Raw genomic sequence first — 22,650 nt, forward strand, 5'->3', positions numbered from 1 at the left:
ATTGGTGTAGTGTCAAATCATGAACATTCAACTATATGAGTCAATTCGAACATGACCCATTAAACTAAACGAATTAAACTTTCAAACCCTAATACGACATATTTAAGTAAAAGGTGATACAATACGACCTATTTAAGTAAAAGGTGATACAATACGACTCGATTTGACCCATTTAATAATTAATTAGAAATAGGTCAACATGACACGATTCATTCAACCCATTTTATGTAAATGGGTTAAACTAACCGCAAGAACACGGGTCTCTCGACTCAATATAAGTTGAGTCATTACACTAGCAAGAAGACGAGTCCCTTGACTCACTGCGGGGTAAGGTCCCAAGTCTCCAGACTTAGCGCTGACCCCCCGTTCAACAAAATCGAGTCCTTACATTTGCAAGAAAACGGATCCCTTGACTTGATAAAAGTCGAGTACACTCGCAAGAAGACGGGTCTCTTGACTCGGTATAAGCCGAGTCCTTACACTCGTAAGAAGTAAAGTTCCAAGTCCTCGGATTTTGTCTCGACCCCCCCGTCCAACAAAGCCGAGTCCTTATACTCGCAAGAAGACGAGTCTCTTGACTCGCTGTGGGGTAAATTTCCAAATCCCCGAATTTGGTCCCGCCCCCCTGCGTTTAACAAAGTCGAGTCCCTACACTCACAAGAAGACGAGTCCCTTGACTCGATAAGAGTTGTGTCAGCAGGGTAAGGTCTCAATCCCTCACCATAATTGTGCTAAAAAAAAAAAAGATGGATGAGAAAAGAAGGAAAACAAAAGAATGCAACAGTTGGAAAAAACAAGCTTTCATTCAATTTGTCAAAGCATACAAATTACAAGGTGCTACGCCAAAAAAAAAAAAAAGTGTTATACAAGGCACTACAAAAAAAGAAAGGGAAAAAAGGGGGGCCCGAGCCCATCACTGGGATGAAAGACATGGAGGAACGCCTACAAGGAAGGGAGGATACTCTAGCTTCCCAAAGTTCTTAACAAAAGCCTACACCTCGGAACTTGGAGGGAGGGACGCTAAAGACAAGGTATGCAAGTCCCTGCAACAGGTGTTGGTGCATCTGCTTAAGGCCATCTCGATAGTCGTATGACCAGGCCACGTCCAGGATAGCGTTGGCATTCGCAATTTGAGTTCAAATCTCCTCGGAATACTTGGCAACATCACCCAGATGAGACTTCAAGTTGACAATCCCCATGTTGCGTGATAGGAGGTCAATGTTTTTCTGGATCCCCGACTGCAAGAGCTCACCAATGCATGCCTTCACCTCCCACAGTTGTTCCCTTAAGTGTTGAGCCTCCTGAGAGTGCCTGAAGTTCCCGAATAACAGCCTCGAAAGCTGCCCAACAACTAGGGCCTGACTCCGTCGGGATTCCTCCAACTCCCTTCGCTCGGACTCTGTCTCCTCCCTAGACTTCTACATTTCCTCCTGAACCGACTCCAACTACTCTCGAGCTATCTTCAACTCTGCTTCCTGAGTGACCAAGCTCCATTCGGAAGCAATGCGAGCCTTTCCAAGCTGCTTCTTTGCCAACGTCAAACGAAAGAACTCTTGGTCGGCATCACGCAAAAGGCCCTTGAAAGCCTTCTTCTTCTATTTGCGCCTCGTGGCGACCATCTCCAGATGCTGGTTTTGCTCCATGTACTTTACCTCCCCGATCAGCTCCTTCCGCTCGGTCTCCTTTATTTTCCAAGCCGTTTACTTTAACTTGAAATACTTGAAACGCACCAAGGACCCGAGCTTCCAGTTGGTCTCCTCCAACTCTCCCAATTCCTCCCCGATCGTCATGGCCAATTGGTCTGCGACCTACAAAAGGAAAAGAGAGAAAATGAGTTTTGTGAATAATAATGTGAGTAAGAGGCAAGGCTGGGGCCCGCTTCCGTTCTGCCCCGGAGGAAGATGAACATACCTGGGCGAATAGGGGTCGCAACATCAGGCCTACTTGCTCGGAGGCATCTGCACGAGCCTTCTCCAAGGTCGAGGTCGGGGCTTGCGTCCTCTCCGCCCTGTAGGAAGATGAAGGGCCAATGATCGAAGCTGGGCCACTATCAGTCCCACTCAACCCTGTAGACAAGGGAGGGGGAACGACATCAGTAACTGGAGAGGCAAGCCTGGTGGCCTCCACTGAGCTCCGAGCTGCAGCTGGAGGAACTTCGGCACTCAGCCCCTCGACTTCCCCACCTTCTCCATCTTATTCTTCTTCCTCCTCCCCTCCCTCGTCTTGGAAGACGAATTCCGCCCTCATCCCTTCTAGGTTGTGGCTCAAGGAGGGCTTGGCTCTACCTCCCGTGACCCAAGCTTCGGGGTTGTCTCACCTTTGTCTCCCCCAGTATCTCCATGAGTTGAGGCTCAGGAAGGGCTTGGCTCTTCCTCACGTGACCCGGACTCCAGGGTTGTCTCGCCTTCCTCGTCCTCGGTATCTCCATGAGTTGAATCTCGAGAAGGGGGTTGCTCTGCTTCCCGGAGCCCGGCCGATGAACCTGCCTATGGGACCCTGCTTACCGTCTCCTCCTAAAGAGTATCCTCAAAAGAAGTAAAGGGCCTGAACGAGCTAGGCTCGTGAGGGAGGGGTGTGCCAGTGAGGTAAAAAACGCTGCTTGAAGATCGCAAGCATCCATTTCTTCTGCGGAAGGAAGCAACAGGTCCTGGATTGGTTCGGTGGGTCGAGAACTGGTCGGAGCAAAAGGATCGACAGCAGGGCCAGAACCACAAGGAAATGACGTTGTTGTCCCCCATGTCGAGGGAACTAGAATCTCCGCACACATGGACTCCCGAGCGCAAGGCATTTGGGGACGACTTCTAGATTCCCCGACATGACCACTAGAAGGAGAAGAGCCCTCAGCCTCACCACTTTGTGGAGGAGAATTGTTGCGTACCTTCAGTCGCTTGGCCCGGTGGCTAGAAGGACGTGAGGCACGTTTTCGACGAGAGTGTTGGGTCTCAAGAGGCGGGATGCTACCCAAGAAATTCTTTCCAATGGCATACAAGCAGTTGGGCATAGTTAAGTTGTTGCAGATGTTCTCGTCAGAAAGGACCACATTGGTCTGCGACTCATCCGTGTGGGCCCACGCCCAAGCTGTGACGAACACAAATCGAGCCTCTTCCCTCCAATTGAGAGCAAGCTCTAGGCTCTTTGCGGAAGGGGGGAACCTCCAACACGACTAAATAGGGAACTCCTCATGGGCGACTTCCCCCTCAGGATACTCATAGTCCGGGCCTGACACAAAGAAGAACTTTCGCGACCATTCATTTATGCTCGAGTGACATTGCTCGAGCAAAACAATCTTTCGGCCTGAAGACCCAGCCTGGAAGCTGACGATGCTACTCGGTCAGAAGACAAGCCGATATGCTACCCGGTCGGTAGACAAGCCGGTATGCGTAAAAGAATTCCCGAGCCGTCAGGTCTGGGTATTCTTTGGGTGTCTTGCTAAGTACCATCCAGTAAATGATACAATTGGAAATCAGGAGGTGCCACGCGTTTGGGTGGAGCTGTGACGGGGCCAGTCCAAGGTAATTTAGAACCTCGCAAATCGGGTGACAGAACGGGAAGCGAAGATCATTGGCGAGCATTAATTGGAAAAGAGCCACCCTTGTCGCAGTGCCGTCAGGGTTAACCACATGCTCTCCTCGAGGAATCTCCAGAACCACAGAATGAGGAATCTTATACTTGGAGCGGAATGCCATGAGGTCAGTGCCGGAGATGGAGGAAACCCAGTGTTTCCCCCCGAAGTATAAAGCAACAAGATCAGCTTTACGTGCCACTGTGACGATGGAAAGCAGCAGGAAAAACGAAGCGGACTCAAAGGGAGGAGAATGCTGTTGAAGGAGGAATGGTCGAAGGAACACGATAGCTGGAGAAATGGAGGAACTCGAAAGAAGAAGTGGACTATAAGAAACTCGAGGGAGGCTGTAAGGAACTCGAAGGAAGACTATAAGAGAGGAAGAAGAGGGAGAAGTGGGCTTTATATAGTAGGGGAAGATTGGATGGCACACAGGAAATGAAACGACCCTGACAATGATGACGCCAGTGAAAGCCACGCGGATACCAGAAGCCGAGGTGACGTCTCGAATGGCAGCCGTCACGTCAGGTGTGTGGGGGGGGCACAGACCAATGATGTCCTAGGGCGTGAAGAGAAAGACAGTCAGCACGTCCAATCAACCGTTGGGAGATGGAACGCTTGCGAGAACAGAGGAAAAGCATTTATTGAGCGTGCAACTGGCCTCGGGAAGTAGAATCGACAGGAACCGAACGGGCGGCCTTTATCGAAGTAAAGGAAGCTGAACTGTCTGTGGGATTAAAAGCATTATAAATTCCCATCACGCGCACATGATAGAAATTCGCAGGGTACTATGAGGGAGGGCCCTTCCCAGAAGGGCCCGGGCCCAAGAAGGATGAGCCATGGAACCCATGTGAGGAAGGGCCTAAGCCTAGGAAGGTTGAGCTATGGAACCCCGGGTCCGAGGAGGGGAAGCCAGAGGCCTCTGGCCAGAAGACCAGAAACCAGCATTTTCAACTCGGGAAGGCCTTTTGACACAAGCTCGGAGGGATTAAGGAGAGCATCTCATAACTCGGCAACTTACCAAGCCCTACCGTATGGCATCAAGTAGGACATCCCACTGAACGCAGACTGCTAGGCATGCCCGATCATGATCTCGTCAGACTCAAGGAACGCCGCACTCAATGCACATGTCAGAAAGCCCAACAAGCTACGGCATGCCCCCCAGAGCATGTAGGACGACTCGGTTACGATCTGACACACGACCTTAGCAGAAAGGAGGCAGCAGGTCTGGCCTAGCATGACCTAACATGGCATGATCTCCCTCAGCCACAGACTGACACACTGTGGTGACAGAAAAATGAGTGGTAGCAGGTCTGGCACCTGACATACCATAATTTCCCTCAGTAGAGGAACCCGGATCAAGTATAAATAAGGGCTATCCCTTCCATAGGAGGTCTCTCTCTCGCTCTCTGTCTGAAAAACCTTACTATCACTTTGTATTTTTGAGCTTTCTTCATATATCTATCCATTGACTTAGGCATCAAAGTGATCTCAAGTGTCACCGGAGCCTCTTATCCCCTTAGTTGCAAGCGACGTGGAACTTGGATATAATAGTACTACTCAAGCTGTGAAATACGACATCAACATATATATATATATATATATATTTATATATCATGGTATTCACGAAGTCGTTTAAAAAGTTTGGATTAATCAATTAATTAGAAGTGATCGATTTATGTGGTCTAGGTTGTCGGGAGGGAATATGTACCTAGAGAAGCGACAAAGTCTTTGATGATCAATTACGTACTCTACATGACTTATCCTCCCTTTCGATTCAATACATGATGCATTAATCAAGGGTTTTTTTTTCTTCTAATGTCTTGGCTTTTCCGTCGGAAAGGGAGCATGAACCTGGAGATCATGATCATGAAGCTATTAAAGTCTTGGATAATTTGAATCTTTGCACCTAAATATTTAATGACGTGATTTGCATGCATTAGGTATAAACTGATCTAACTTGTATGGAATTTTCAAACAAAGAAGTTAAGAGACCAAGCTTTTCCAAATCTAGAATTACAGGTCAGATTGAATGGATTGAACAAGATAGAGATTAATTTCCACATGAGATCATCTAGTTTTTCTATAATTATCCAGAATCTGTTTTTTTTTTTTATTAAAATTACATAATTTTATATTTTTCTCCAAAAGAAATTATATATAAGGGATATAATTTTCAAATGATCCAATTAATACTGATATGTATATATATTTATATCTATATATAAGATTATATAATATTGGGATGCCAATAGTGAAATAAAGAGTAGAAAACCGCGCATTATATATAGGGTAAGGTTACTATGCCGCCCAGACATTTTTTTTTCTTTTTACATTTTTTAAATCTATTTAAATTTTTTTTAAAAATAAAAATATACATCAATATACTTAAAATTACTTACTTAATTATTAAATAAAAAATATTAACCAGCGATCAACTAGAACGGTCAAACGTAAAAGACATAGTAGCTTTTCCATTATGTATATAGTGGATTGAGGTGAAGTACTACTACTGTGTGGAAATTATGATAAAACATTGGAGCAAAGTAATTAATATTATAAGCTTAAGAAAAAATCTAGACATAAGTTTCATATTCTTGTACATAACTTAAAAATATGTAATTTTATTCTTTTACATATTTTTAAGTAGTGTGTAGAAATGTGAGGTTTCTGTATAGCATAACTAGATCTAAGCTTAATATAATATATAATATAATATATTTATGTAGATAATGCATTTGGTGGCACGTCCCTGCCCTACTTACCAAAACATATATACTTTTTCTTATGTTATTTTTGCATACATGCATGCGTACTGTTCATACATTTATTAATTCTAAAGTAATTAACCAACTTTAGGTTGTGGGAATTAATCACCGTCTAGATCACTTTTGTATATATATATATATATATATATATATATATATATATATATATATGTTGATGTGAAGAGATCTTCAGCAAGTACCGCTGCGCCCAAGATTGAAATTTTGACGAGGGGCTGCTTGTGATTGTGAAAGCTAGTTGGTGGGGGAATCCATGCAGGGTTGGTGGGGAAGTTGGTGAAGACGGTGTATACGGTTCTGAATTCTCTTTGAGCTAGCTTAATTATATCTTGTAACAATTATATTTTATTAAATTTTATAAGAGAACTACACGTTAAATAATCAATAATTTTAAAAATATTTTGATAAAACAAGATCTTTTATTAAATTTTATAAGAGAGTTATATATTAAATAATCAAAAATTTTAAAGATCTTTTAATAAAATAAAACTTAACGAAAAAATAACAAAAAATTATTGTTTATAATTAGATAATTACTTATTATAATAGAATATATATATATATATATAATCTTTCTTCCAAACCATTAAAGCTGGTGTCAAGTCATGATTGGACACGGGAAAGTTAAAAAAAAATTAAATTTGAGAGTTTGAAATAGGAGATGAGTAAGTATTTAAATAAAATCTAGAATACTTTTTATTGCATGTATAGATTTTTTAGACAATATTAAATACTCCATAAATGTTGTAAGAAATTAAGAATCATTTCACACGTCTATCTTTATTTTACTTTAAATATAGATTCAACCACATCAGACACTGCAAACATAACTAACATTCTCACATTAATTGTATTGATTAATTTGTGCACAAGCCATGATTGCAATGATGAAGGTGTACATATATATATATATACATGAGAAGGTGAGTGGGTTTAAGTGAATTGCAAGACATCACAAAATATCATATGATTTAAGAAAATATCATATGATTTAAGAAGGTGGCACGATCGATTAACTGTTGTGTAAGGAGAAAGTAATGAAATAAGATGGCTCTACAGCTACCGCTCCCAGCTCCTGCTGGGAGCTACCGTTAGTGTTAGGATTTTTTTTTTTCATATATATATATATATATTTTAATACTTTTAAATATTTTTAAAAAAATTAAAAAAATCACAATAGTATTAAAAAATATATTCTTAATCACTAAGTAAAAAAATATTAAAAAAATAAAAAATGAGAGCGGGAGCTACCAGCAATAGCCCCGAGCAGGAAGTGTATCATTTCCCAATGAAATAATATGATTCAACGTCATTTTATAAAGATGGGTCCACTTACCAAACTTTTCCACTCTTGACTGCTAATATTAAAGGTTGGAATTATTAGCATAGATGATAACACTAAGCATGTTTTAGAAGAACCGTAGAAAACCTTTCTGTTATTCTCTACAATTTCTGTAACTATTTTTATTCCTTTTTGATTCTATATTCTCTTGAAAAGGCTGTGTATATAAACACGTGAAATGTAATGATAAAGTACTGTGGAATTCAGCAAATATGCAACTCTGATATGGTATCCAAAGCCTCTCGACCACTAGTCATTCTGATTTCATGGCCATTTGCTCTGCACCCCTGATTCCCCCTCCCAACCCTTCCCTTGCTTCGTCCTTTTCCAGTATCGTTTCCATAAAGTTAACCACAGATAATTACCCTCTATGGAAGGTACAGATCAGCGCCTACCTGAAAGGTCAAGATCTCTACAAGTATGTCGATGGGTTTTTTCCTTGCCCACCTAAGTTCCTATCTATTCAAACAACCACTCCAACCATTAATTCAAGCTTCACTTACTGGAAAAGAACGGATCAACTTGTTCTTAGCATTTTATTCTCTTCCCTTTCGGACTCTGTTGTAGGACATTTTCTTTTTGTCATCACGTCTAGCAACTTATGGCATTCTCTGGCTTCCATGTTCACTTTGTACTCACATGCAAAGCAATTTCAAGTGCAATTTCAACTTGCAAATTTATCTCGTGGCGACATAGCCATCACAGAATATTTTGGCAAAGTTCGTGCTCTAGCAGACATTTTAGCAATCTCTGGTAATCCCTTACCTGATCAAGATTTTGTTACCTATCTACTTACTGGTCTTGGTTCAGCTTATGAGTCATTCATAACTTCTATCACCACACGGGCTGAACCCATCTCTTCACATGAATTATTTCAACTGCTGCTTGTACATGAAAATCGTATTGCTCATGCTGCGCGGCCTTACAATCAAGTTGAGCTTTCAGCTCACTTTACTACCACTGGAAGCCGAGATCAGCGTGGCAGAGGTTTCACGCGAGGAGGTCGACATGGTCGCAATGGAAGAGGTCGCATAAACAATCCCTTAAGAGGAGGTTGCAACACTCACTCTGCTTTTTTCCCTATACCCAGTCTCAGAATGCAACCTCCAGGCCTCACTGTCAAGTATGCCAAAATTATGGGCATGTTACATTACAATGCTATCATCGGTTTGACCACTCTTACCAGTATGAAGCACCACCTTCCCTTTCTGCAAATCTCACAACCTCAAACACCCACCCTGATGTCAGCTGGTACCCAGATTCAGGGGCAACTCACCACATCACTACTGACTTGAATAATCTCAGTCTCTTTTCAAAACCCTATCAGGGTGGTGAACAGATCCGAGTGGGTGATGGTTTGGCTCTCCCTATACAGAACATTGGTGACTCTTCTCTCTTCCCCTCCTCCTCTTCTTCATCCTTTACTCTTCGTAATTTACTCCATGTTCCCTCAATCACTAAAAATCTCATTTCAGTTTGTAAATTATGTACTGAAAATGGTTGCTATTTTGAATTCCATGCATCTCATTTTGCTGTGAAGGACACATTGACGGGAACGCTACTCCTCACAGGTCCTACCCGTAATGGGCTCTATCTTTTTCCCTCTACGTCGGCTTCATCTTCATCACCTTCAACTCATATCGGCGAGAGGACTTCCATGGCTCAGTGGCATCTTCGGTTGGGTCATCCGTCCCTTACTTTAGTTTCTCGTGTTTTGCATCACAATCGTTTGACGTTTCTCCCCACAGACAACACCTTCCAGTGCTCAGCGTGTCGCTTGGCCAAAAGTCATCAGCTACCCTTTCACAGTAATCGGGCTCAGGCAACAAAGCCTTTGGACTTATGTGCGGATTTGTGGGGCCCAGCCCCTTATGTTCCTTCAAGTAGTTTTAAATACTATCTATCCTTTGTTGATCAATTTACAAGATACACTTGGTTCTTTCCTTTAAAATTAAAATCTGATGTCTATAATATTTTTCTCAATTTCTTACCCTATCTTGAGCGTTTATTCAATAAAAAATATTAATCGTCTTACAAACTGACGGTGGTGGTGAATTTAAACCACTCACTCCATTTTGTCAAAAATTGGGCATCACTCATCGCTTCTCATGTCCTCACACTCATCAACAAAATGGACTCGTCGAGCGAAAGCATAAACATATCGTTGAGACTGGACTTGCACTTCTAGCCCATGCCTCTCTACCTCTCACTTTTTGGCCCGAAGCATTTGAGACATCAGTGTATTTAATTAATCTCCTCCCATCTCCAATCTTGAAAAATAAATCACCCCATGAACTTGTCTTCAACAAAATTCCAGATTATAACTTTCTAAAAGTTTTTGGTTGTGAGTGTTGGCCAAATTTACGTCCATACAACAATCATAAACTTCAATTTCGGTCCACATCTTGTCTTTTTCTGGGCTATAGCCCTTCACATAAGGGCTACAAATGCTTGGATTGTACTACAAACCGAATTTATGTGTCCTAAGATGTAAAATTTAATGAACAATCTTTTCCGTTGTAAAAAACGCCGCCCATACCCACTACTTTCCCTTCGTCAAATCCAAATAACACCAAGGTCCACTTACCTGTCTTCACTGAATCCATCCTCGGCCCAAGCCCATCCCCAAATTCACCTATTTCTTCTTCCTCAAACAATTTGTCTCCTTCCTCCTGATCCCCTGCATCTTCCTCTTCGACAGAGTCTTCTCCAAATCCGTTCTCTTCTCCCACCACTCTAATCCCTCCACGTTCTGCTATCATAACTCGAGCCTAGACAAACTCTTCCTGTCCCCTTGTTCGAACAGATGGCACTGTGACCTATCCCACTCGGCAATGTCTCACCGTCACTACCACTATTCCCGAAACTCCATCAAGCTTTACAGTTGCCTAAAAAATACCCGAATGGCTTGATGCCATGAATGAAGAGTACAAAGCTCTCATACAGAATCAAACGCGGACTTTAGTTCCACCTGATAATGCTTCTAACATTTTGGGTTGCAGGTGGATCTACCGAATGAAATTCTTTGCAAATGGCTCCATTGACCGTCGAAAAGCAAGATTGGTAGCTAAAGGCTACCTTTAGCAGGTTGGAGTCGACTATCATGATACATTCAGTCCTGTGGTAAAAGCACCCACCATCCGTCTGATACTCTCCATAGCGGTTTCCTGTGGGTGGCCCTTATGACAAATAGATATCCCGAATGCCTTCCTCCACGGCTCCTTATCGGACACAGTGTACGTGCAGCAACCGCAAGGATTTTTTGATTCATTCCATCCCAACTACGTGTGCAAGTTACAGAAAGTCATTTATGGCCTCAAGCAGGCACCACGGGCGTGGTTTGCCCAACTAAGCTCATGGCTTCTACGGTATGGTTTCGTAGCCTTCAAAGCTGATCCATCTCTGTTTATTTTATCCAATGGTGATCTACGAATTTATCTACTCATTTACGTTGATGACATTGTCATAACATCATCTTCAAAAGCATCTGCCATTGACACACTCATTTGTGATTTGAGTAAGGCCTTTCCAGTCAAGCACTTAGGTCCTTTAGCTTACTTTCTTGGACTAGAAACAGACTATACACGAGATGGTCTTTTGCTCTCTCAGCGAAAGTACATAAAAGACTTACTCATTCGCAGCAACATGCTGCATGCGAAATCCATGAGCTCACCCATGGTAGCCTAACTCAAACTCTCTAAGTTTGACTCCCCTGATTTTGAGGATGTCACATTATTCAGAAGCATTGTAGGTGCTCTTCACTACCTTTCACTCATAAGGCCCAATATATCATTCTCTGTAAATAAGGTGTGCCAGTTCATACACTCCCCAAAGCTCCCACACTAAAGTGCTGTAAAAAGGATATTATGATATCTCAAAGGCACAATCAATTATGGTCTTCATTTTTCATCTCAATCTCCTTTTATCCTACAAGCATATTCTGATGCCGATTGGGCAGGATGTCCCAATGATCGTCGTTTGACTGGTGGTTCTTGTATTTTTCTTTGTACACACCTGATTTCTTGGAGCTCTAAAAAGTAAAGAACAGTCGCAAGATCAAGCACCGAGGCTGAGTACAAGTCGGTTGCTACCTCTGCAGCAAAGCTTATTTGGCTTCAAAATGTGATATGAGAATTAGGCCTTCCACTTTCTCAAGCTCCAATTTTATGGTGTGATAATATTAGAGCCACTTACTTGGCTGCCAATCCGGTCTACCATTCCCGAACAAAGTACATGGACCTTCATATTCACTTTGTGAGAGATCAAGTTGCTGCCAAGACCCTTGATGTCTCTTTCATCGGCTCCAAAGACCAGCTTGTTGATGTCCTTACAAAACCATTGTTGCTGAAAAATTTGCTCGTTTTCGATCGAGTCTCAAGGTCGTTGATACTCCATTGGACTCGAGGGAGCGTATTAGCATAGATGATACCACTAAGCATGTTCTAGAAGAATCGTGGAAAACCTTTCTGTTATTCTCGACAATTCTTGTAATTGTTTTTATTCCTTTTTGATTCTGTATTCTCTTGAAAAGGCTGTGTATATAAACACGTGAAATACAATGATAAAGTACTGTGAAATTCAGCAAATATGCAACTCTGATAGGAATGTCACACTCCTATGCATGTATACGCAGTTGAAATCGAGGGTACGTAGAAGAAGAAGTCGTGCAAACTACTACTTATTGAATCATTAAAAGTCTTTGGGAAAAATAAAGCATATTCGAAAACTCTTTTTTTTTTAAAAAGAGTCCATTTTAAGAAAAGTCAGCTAATAAATTTAAGAAAGAAAAGTCAATTTTAGTATATTGTGCAGATAAAAATCCTTGTATTTTCAATTAAAGTTTCCACTAAAAATGTGCTTTATGGTACCCAAACTAAGTTTTCGCATTGAGATAATAGTTATAATTGTAAAGCATAAGTGCATGTAATTATTTAAAAAAAAAAATGAATAAATATGAGATTTATATGAAAAAAATTAATATTTTTACAATAAATCTCACTTTTTTTAAAAAAAATTACACGACGTTTACGTATTATATAATCCATTTGAAAAAAGATAAATAAATACGATATCTATATGAAAAAAAAATTAATTTTTTAATAATAAACATCATTTTTTTTAAAAAGATTGCACCACTACATTTTTGCATTATATAACTATACTTAATATTACTCTTACACATTTTGGTACCCAAGTTTTGTTTTGGTTTTTTTTTTTTTTTTCATTGGGGAGGGGGTCCAACCAATAACTCCATTTGAAAAGTTGGGTGTTGTCCTTTGACAGTTTGACTAATATCCCAACTTTTCAAATGAAGTTAAGAAGTTGGGAGTGAGATGATAATTTTATGTTTCATTTAAAAATTTAAAATATTATATTTTAATATTATTATTATTTTGAAATTTAAAAAAGTTGAATTGAGATTTAAAAAAGTTGAATTGTTTATTATATTTTGTATAAGAATTTGAAAAAAGTGTAATGATAATATGAGAATTTTGTGTCTCATCTCCACCCCAAAACCTGCCCTGCTTTTATTAATGTGCTTTTATTGATAGGGCCTTCCAACTTCCAAGGCCTAAAGCTAAAATTTTGAGTGGGGTTTTTTTTTATAAAAAAATAAAATTACATAAAATTATTTTTATTTTAATACGATATTTTTATTTAAAAATAAATCTTATAGTTGTGTAAAGTAAAATTATTAATTAAGATTTTAAACTAAATTTTCAACTAATAACTAACTTAGTCTTTATTAGAAGATTTTTTATTTAGAGAGAATTTTATCAAATCTCATTTTACAAGAAGTAGTTTTAGACTCTTAGAAGCAATTATAATTATTATTATCAACAAAATTATGTAAACAACCTATACATTTGGGGAAAAAAAAAAGAGCTCTTAACTCCTCAAATGATTATACAAAAACTTTTTATGAACACTCGAAAATTAGATTTTGCTATTTATAATTATCATATTATATATTAAACTAATGATGATAAAAGATAAGTGTATTCTTAGAATGAGAGGACGTAAAATAGTTATTATATGGGATACTTTTAAAACTAATAATGACTTAATATATATCTATTTGATACTTTTTATGTTCTCTCATTGAGTTAATTAAGTTTTTTAATTGGATATTTTTTTTTTCTCTTTAAAGAATTCTACTTACTTCTTGTTTTTGTTGGGGATTTTTTCTGCTGGAGGGCCTTAGGCAATTGCCTAAATCACCTAATGGAGAGCCGGCTATTATAAATGAAGGTTATCAATAAAATTAGAGTTATCCTACAATATTTCTAATAAAAGCCACTTATTGCCTTGCAGCTTTCTCCCTATATAAGTAATAGTTGGAAGCACACTAAGAAGGATGCTCTTCATGTATATGTTATATATGCAACAAAGGTTTATTTTTTGCTTTGATTCTGTTTTATTAGTCAATTATATGGTCAATGAACAACAAGAAGACAAATGCTCTATTATATTTATAAGTGTCAAAATTTGGGTTATTTGAGTTATAATTGAATATAGTTAAATTTGGATTAAGTCAAAGTTTAAATTAGTTAATATCTAGTAAAAGAAAAAACAGTTATATGCTAGGAAAAGCGTTTAGGGCATGAGTGAATAGATGGTTGACCTCAGAGTATGTATTACGAAATGTAACAGATATATAAATACTTGTAGGATTAGTGAGTGTTAAGTTTAGTTTTGGTTGATTTCATTATAAATAAAACGTTTAGATCTAATTCGTCTATCAGTTCTAAATCTAGTATGCTCACTGATATCATTAATGAGGATAACTTTTCTATTAAATAAACTGATAATATTGATTTTAATAAATAGAGTATTCCAAATATTAATGTTAAATCCATTTACAAAATTAGTTGATTCAGTCTGCTTTAATGACTGAATTCAATGTTAAAATTGTTGAATAAATATATACTAATTCCATGTTAAAAAGTTACAAATATATATATATGATGGTATCCACAAAGCCATTTAAAAGGTTTGCAGTTAATTAATTAGAAGTGATCGATGTATGTGGTCTAGGTTGTCGGGAGGGAATATGTACCTAGAGAAGCTACAAAGTCTTTGATGATCAATTACTCTACATGCATGATTGATCATCCGGCCTTTTGATTCAAAACATGCATTAATCAAGGTTTTTTTTTTTTTTTTTCCAATCTCTTGGCTTTTCCGTCGGAAAGGGAACATGAACCTGCAGGAGATCATGATCATGAAGCTATTATAAAGTCCTGGATATGACGTGATTTGAAGTTTGATCTGCATGCATGCGTTAGGTATAAACTGATCTAACTTGTATGGAATTTTCAAACAAAGAAGTTAAGAGTAGACCAAACTTTTCTAAATCTGGGTCAGATTGAATGGATTGAACAAGCTAGAGATTAATTTCCACATGAGATCATCTAGTTTTTCTATAATTATGATAAAACATTAATGGAGCAAATTAATTAATATTAATTATAAGGTTAATATAATATATTTATGTAGATAATGCATTTGGTGGCACGTCCCTGCCCTACTTACCAAAACTTATATGCTTTTTCTTATGTTATTTTTGGTTACATGCATGCGTACTGTTTATACATTTATTAATTCGAAAGTAAACAACGGCCAACTTTAGGTTGTGGGAATTAATCACCGTCTAGATCACGTTTGTATATATAGAATAATATATAGTATATACACGTTGATGTGAAGTCAGATCGTGGTCAGCAAGTACTGCATGCTGCGCCCAAGATTGAAATTGAGGAGGGGCTAAGCTGCTACTTGTGATTGTGAAAGCTAGCTGGTGGGGAATCCATGCAGGGTTGGTGCGAAAGTAGGTGAAGATTGTATATACATATATATACACTAGCAGTGTATTTACGTGCGATGCACGTTTGTCCTGTATTAGGTTATTCTAAAATATAAACATCTAATATAGAATAAGAGAATTTAATGATAAGGTCTATGAAGATAACATAATTAATTGTTTAAGTAAACTATAATTGTTTAAAGTCTCTGATAATAGATTTAGACAGACTATATGTTTAAGCAAGTCAGAAAAGTGAATATTACATAATTGTTTTTTTGGTTACTGAAAGTATAGTTTAAAACGACTAAATATTACATAATTGTTTCTATAAACATGCATATATAACTAATAAGATATAACATTTGATTATGTCGAAATGTAATTAAATTATATGATTATATTGATTAATTCAATTAGTTTTATTATATAATATGTAATCAGAATAAATTATGAGGTTTTTAATTTAGATATAAATAACAAAAGGAAAAAAAATTTGCTTAGTAGTAAAATAATAGTAAAAGAAGTATAATTACATAATTATAATTTAAAAATATTTTAACAAACTTTATTATTAATATTCATAAAATTTATATTTCATTATGTTCTTGAAGCATATTTTAAAATACAAGTTTATGCACAATATTAATTTTATTGAATGTGTACTCTATTTTATCAAATTATTTAATTAAATTTTCTATTTTTAAAAATTTCAATATTTTACTAATTGATTATGTATAATTATATGGGTAAAACTGTAAATATTAATGTAAGTATTTACATATAGAACTAAATTTGTCGGTAGAATTTCTTGTCTCAAGTTTATATATATAAAAACTTTCATTAATACCACTACTAAACTTTTATTTTTTAAAATCTAATAATTATTTAATCGGAAAGTACATCTCTATTATTTACAAACTTTATTATTAATATTCATAAAATTTTTATTTCATTTTGTTCTTGAAGCATATTTTAAAATACAAGTTGTAAAATTCAACCATAATATTCAATGACCCAAGGAGCATTGAAAAAATTCAGAATATTTTATTTTTATATTATTCTCACATTTTTCATTATTAAAGTAAATCTCTTTTATTTTGAAAATTCTAAAGATATTATAATGATAGAAAATCATTTAGATAAAATGATTTTAGTTAATTAAAAATATTATGAGATTTAAATTATATTAAAAACTCTAATTATTTACATGATTTTAATTTTTTAAAATATTTAATAAAATTTTATCATTTATTTTACTGTTTAGAACTGTTTATTACTGTAATTGTTTATTATTGTTCACGAGTAATGTTCGGTACTGTTTATTATTGTATCACATATTATAGCACTGTTAATTACTATTTGTATTGGTTAGTAGTATTTATTATAAAAAAATCTTCACTACCTTCTAACACTCTACACTCCATATTATTTTTAATTTTTATTATTTTTTTATCAAATATTTATTATATGTATAATAATTTAAAAAGAATAAACTCACAAAAAAATTTAAAAAAAAATATTAAAAATTTAAAAAATTTTAAAAAATATAAAATGTAAAATGTGATAGAAGTTGTGTAGTAAAATTCATTTATTATTGTGGTACTGTTTATTATTGTTGTATATAGCCGAAATAATTTATCATTGAATATTCACAAAATTATTATTTTATTTTATTTTTCAAGCATCTTTTAGAGTATAAGCTTATATACAATATTATTTTTAATAAGTACGTACTCTATTTTATCAAAATCTTTAATTTAAATTTCAATTTTTAAAATTTTTAATATTTCAATAATTGATTCTGTATAATTATATAGGTAAAACTATAAATATTGATATAAGTATTTACATATAGAAATAGATTTGTTGATAAAGTTTTCCTATATAAAAATTCTATATGTAGCCACTTTTATGTTTTATTTGTACATTTTATTAATGTAATTGACTGTGTTACAATTTTAAATATAATTTTTGCTGCTAGTTATATTATCTTGAATACATAAGATTTAAATTTTAAAAATTTATTTTTTAAATTAAATTATGTCATATAAATAATATATAATGTAAAAACCTTCAAATAATTTTTAAACTAATTCGAAATTATAATTTGAAACAGTTCAAAGTTCATGCAGAATAAATATTGAATAAATGACATTAAATAATTGACTTAAAAAATTCTAAAATCAATGAAGCAAAATAAATTATTTCAGTTATTAATTTACAGTATGAAATTAAGAAGTTAAAGGATCCATACTTTTGATACTTTTATGAGTAGCTTGTTGTTGGGATATCTTGTTTCCACTTTCAACTTCACGGAGTTCAACCTATGTAAAAAATTCAACAATGTAATATTATAGTAAAAACAAAAGTATAGTTGTAAAGAAAAGAAAAAAAAAATATTACTATTGAACATTTTCAGATGGCAAATTGTAGGACATATAAATACTTATTCAATGTATTTGACACAATTATTTTTTCTTAAACTCTCTCTCTCTCGTAGGCGAGTCCGGAGCACGGCTGGTTCTCCTCCAGCGCTGCCCGGCGCCGCCGAGTCCCGGCTATCGTCACGGCCAACATCGGCGTGTTCTCCTCACGCCGGCGAGCATCCCTGGCAGTTTCAATCTTCCCCACACGCAGCCATGGATCTCCTCCGTGGAAGGAGAACCGAAATGGGTTTCTTTGATTTTTTTGAGTTTCCGCCGCCGTACGCCGACACCGACGGTCACGACCACGACGGAGGAGTCCCCCTCAAGGCGGCGACCATCCCAGCCGCCTTCGCATTGGGCCACGCGTAGCCCTCGGTCTCCCCCACGGAGACCGAACGGAAATGGGTTTCACCCATTTGTTTCACGTTACGCCGCCGTACGTGGCCACCGAACCTCACGACCACCACCGACGAGTCCCCTTCAAGGCGGCGACCATCACACCCACCTTCGGAGTCCCCCACGCGCAACTCTCCGTCTCCCCCACAGAAACGCACACAGAGAAAGAAGAAAAAAATATGCGAGAAACAGGAAAAAAAAAACAAAATGGAGAAGTTAGAGGTGAGATTAGATGAGAAATGCATACCAACGGGTGGAAGAAATCTGAAGAGTACGGGAAAATTTTTTCTTCGTTGAGTTGAGTTTGAGAAATGTTCTGTAAATTTGAATTGTTCTGTAAATTTGAGATCTAAGTGTAGATCTGATATTTCATCTGTTATATATGTAAAGAAGATTAGCTATTTTACATGTATAAGATATTTTGCATGCTAACTGAATGAGGAAGATGAGTAAAATCTGAACTGAATATCAGAATAGAATCGGAAGAAGCAACGAGAAAAAGAAAACGCTGTTTCTGTTACTATTCACTACTGTTCATCTTTATACACGCTTTTAAGATTAAGGAAGATATAATGATTAATTTTTTTTTATATCAATCTCATATTTATTTATTTTTTTTAAATAATTACATGATAATTGTTGTTGCAATTTTCATTTCTATATATACATATATATATATAATTTTTCTTCCAAACCAATGCTAGTGTCAAGTCATGATTGGGACATGGAAATAATGTTTTGAATACCGTACCGGATGGTGTACCGGTCAAGACATTAAAACGAAATATTTTAATATCGATATCGTTTCGAAATAGTCGATATATGAATAAATTATATATATAAATATATATAAATTATATTTTAAAATAATAGTCTATATATGAATAAATATATATTATAAATAGTCTAATTTAAATTGAATGTCAAAAAATAAGTTTGTAGTTTGAAAAAATGAAAAAAAAAATTAAAGGCCGAAATACAGACCGATACAGTCAGACCGGTACGAAACACCTAAGATACCTGTACCAGCCATTGGGCCAATACGAAGAATTTCGACCATACCGGCCGGTACGATACAAAATTTAAAATAATGTACGGAAAAGTTCAAGAAAATAAAATTTGAGAGTTTTGAGTAAATATTTAAATAAAATCTATAATATATTTTATTGCATGCTTAGATTTTTAGACAATATTGAATTCACAATAAATATTGTAAGAATCATTTCACACGTCTATCTATTCAACCACGTCAGAAATTGCAAAGCCAACATTCTCACATTAATTGTATTGATTAATTTGTGCACCTGAAGCCATGATTGCAATGATGATATATATATATATATATATATATATATATAGAGAGAGAGAGAGAGAGAGAGAGAGAGAGAGAGAGAGAGATGAGACGTTGGGTGGAGGGTTTAAGTGGATTGCAAGACATCACAAAATAAAAAAAGGTAGAGATATGATTTAAGAAGGTGGCACGATCGATTAATTGTTGTGTAAGGAGAAAGTAATGAAATAATATATGATCCAATGTCATTTTTATAAAGTTGGGTCCACTTACCAAACTTTTCGACTCCTGAATACATTTACGGTTGGAATGTCACACTCCTATGTATGTATACTCAGTTGAAATCGAGGGTACGTAGAAGAAGAAGTCATGCAAACTACTTGAAACATTAAAAGTCTTTTGGGAAAAATAAAGCACATTCGAAAACTCTTATTTTATTTTTTTTAAAGTCAATTTTTAAGAAAAATCAGCAAATCAATTTAAGAAAGAAAAGTCAATTTTAGTATATTGTGCAGATAAAAATCTTTGAATTTTCAATTAAAGTTTCCACTGGTCTCGTTTGTATTCGTAACTCATCTCAACCTATTTTAACTCATCTCATCTCATCATTAGAATTTTTTCAAATTCTTACACAAAATATAATAAACAATTCAATTTTTTAAAATTTCAAAATAACTTTTTTAAATTTTCACACAAAATATAATAAATAATTCAACTTTTATTCTATTATTCATAAACCGTCTCAACTCATCTCTGAATCCAAACCACTCCTAAAAATATGCTTTATGGTACCCAAACAAAGTTTCCGTAGAGCACATGTGATTGTAATTATTTTGAAAAAAAATTAAATAAATACGAGATTTATATAAGAAAAATTAATTTTTTAATAATAAATTTTACATTTTTTTAAAATGATTATATGATATTTATGCATTATATAATCCTTTAAAAAAAGGTAAGCAAATACAAAATTTATATAGAAAAAAAATAATAAATAAATAAAAATTTAATAGTAAACATTATTTTTTTTTCAAAAAAATTACATTACAACATTTATACATTATATAACTATATCTATATCTAGTATTACTATTAAATATTTTGGTACCCCAAGGTTTTTTTTTGTTTTTTGTTTTTTTTTCATTCATTGGCGAGGGGGTTCGAAGTTCGAACCAATACTCCATTTAAAAAGTTGGTGTTATGCCATCAGCTTATGTCCTTTGACAGTTTGACTGATACCCCGCTCATTTCAATTTATTATTATAAATTTTTAAAATTTTAATATAAAATATAATAAATAATTTAATTTTTTTAAAATTTAAAATAATAATAATATTAAAAAATAATATTCTAATAATATTTTATCATCTCAACTCAAATCAATTTAACATTTAAATGCAGCCTTAATATGATTTTATTGATAGCCTCTTGCTTTATTATAAACAGGGCCTTCCGACTTCCGAGGTTTAAAGTTAAAATTTTGAATAATTTTTTTTTTATAAAAAAAAAGGGTAAAATTAAATAAATTTATTTTTATTTTAACATAATATTTTTATTTAAAGATAATTCTTATAGTTGTGTAAAGTAAAATTATTGATTAAGATTTTGTACTAAATTTTCAACTAATAACTGACTTATTCTTTATTAAAAGATTTTCGATTTAGAGAGAATTTTATCAAATCTCATTTTACAAGAAGTATTTTTAGACTTTTAGAAGCAATTATAATTATTATTATCAATAAATTTATATAAACAACCTACACATTTGGGAAAAAAAAATGAGCTCTTGCCTCCTCAAACGATTATACAAAAATTTTTTATGAATACTCAAAAATTAAATTTTGTTATTTATAATTTTTATATTATATATTAAACTAATGATGATAAAATAGAAGTGTATTCTTAAAATGAGAAGACGTAAAATAATTATTATATGGGATACTTTTAAAACTAATAATAACTTAATATATATCTATTTGATATTTTTTATTTTTTATTTTCTCTCGTTGAGTTAATTAATTTTCTTAATTGGATATTTTTTTTTCTTTTTAAAGAAGGCAAAAACTCTAAGCCGGTCAAGTGAAAATCTAACTTTAACACCAGCTAATAAAAATATGCCACGTAGGATGTGTACCGCACTAAAATTTACAATCACATACATATGATTTCATTTTATTTTTCATCTCTTCTCCCTTCTCTCCCTCCCTCCCAATGCCTGCAACCGAAGTTTTAAAAATCATTTCGTACCGGTCGGTATGGTCGGTATTTGCCGTACCGGCCACTGGACCGGTACAGGTACTACCTATATTTCGTATCGGTCGAAATACCAGCCGTTTCGGCCTGTACTGGTCGATATTTCAGCCTTCATTTTTTTTTTAATTTTTTCAAACTACAAGCTCATTTTTTTACCCCTAATTCAGATTAGATTATTTATAATTCAAAAAATCTACTCAACTTCCTACTATTCACACAACCTCCACACTCCACATTATTTTTAATTTTTATTATTTTTTTCTTTTATTAAATATTTATTATATGAATAATGAATAAAAAATTTGAAAAATTTTAAAAAGAATAAACTCAAAAAAAAATTTTAAAAAAATATTAAAAATTTAAAAAATTTAAAAAAGTGTGGAGTGTGGAGTGTGGTGGAGGTTGTGTAGCAAAGCTCTATAATTTATTTATATATCGACTATTCCGAAATGTTATCCCGAAACGCTATCCCGAAATGGTACCGGTACCGAAATATTTCGTTTCAGTGCCTTGACCGGTACAGCGTCCGGTACGGTATTCAAAACATTACCTGCAACACCCCTCTCTATCTTTCTCTCTCTAAAACATGCCTGCCACCTGTTCTTGCTTGAAGCTTCCATCTACCCAATGCCTCCTTTCTACATCAATGTTTAGATCATTTCCTCAAAATAAAAAAAAAAAAATGTTTAGATCATTTTCTGTGCGTGGGAGGGGGTTGCAGAAAATCATCTAAATGCAAGAGTTCATCTAAATGTTTCATAGCAGAAATCATCCAAATGTAAACACT

General features: G+C 35.1%; 1 protein-coding gene across 2 annotated transcripts; it reads left to right on the forward strand.

Annotated features, from left to right (window-relative positions):
• The first annotated feature begins 7,903 nt into the window (after positions 1-7,903).
• On the forward strand, positions 7,904-9,549 carry LOC109007479. 2 transcript variants are annotated; one of them, XM_018987150.2, is made up of 2 exons: positions 7,904-9,072; positions 9,231-9,549. In XM_018987150.2, the coding sequence occupies exon 1, from the start codon at positions 7,957-7,959 to the stop codon at positions 8,983-8,985; it is 1,029 nt and encodes a 342-aa protein (XP_018842695.1). In that variant the 5' UTR covers positions 7,904-7,956; the 3' UTR covers positions 8,986-9,072; positions 9,231-9,549. The 2 variants fall into 2 exon arrangements, with proteins under 2 accessions (XP_018842695.1, XP_018842696.1); XM_018987151.2 differs by having other exon boundaries at positions 9,262-9,549.
• Positions 9,550-22,650: the final 13,101 nt, after the last annotated feature.

Source organism: Juglans regia, chromosome 16 (assembly GCF_001411555.2).
Source record: "Juglans regia cultivar Chandler chromosome 16, Walnut 2.0, whole genome shotgun sequence".
In the NCBI taxonomy this organism is placed as follows: domain Eukaryota; kingdom Viridiplantae; phylum Streptophyta; class Magnoliopsida; order Fagales; family Juglandaceae; genus Juglans; species Juglans regia.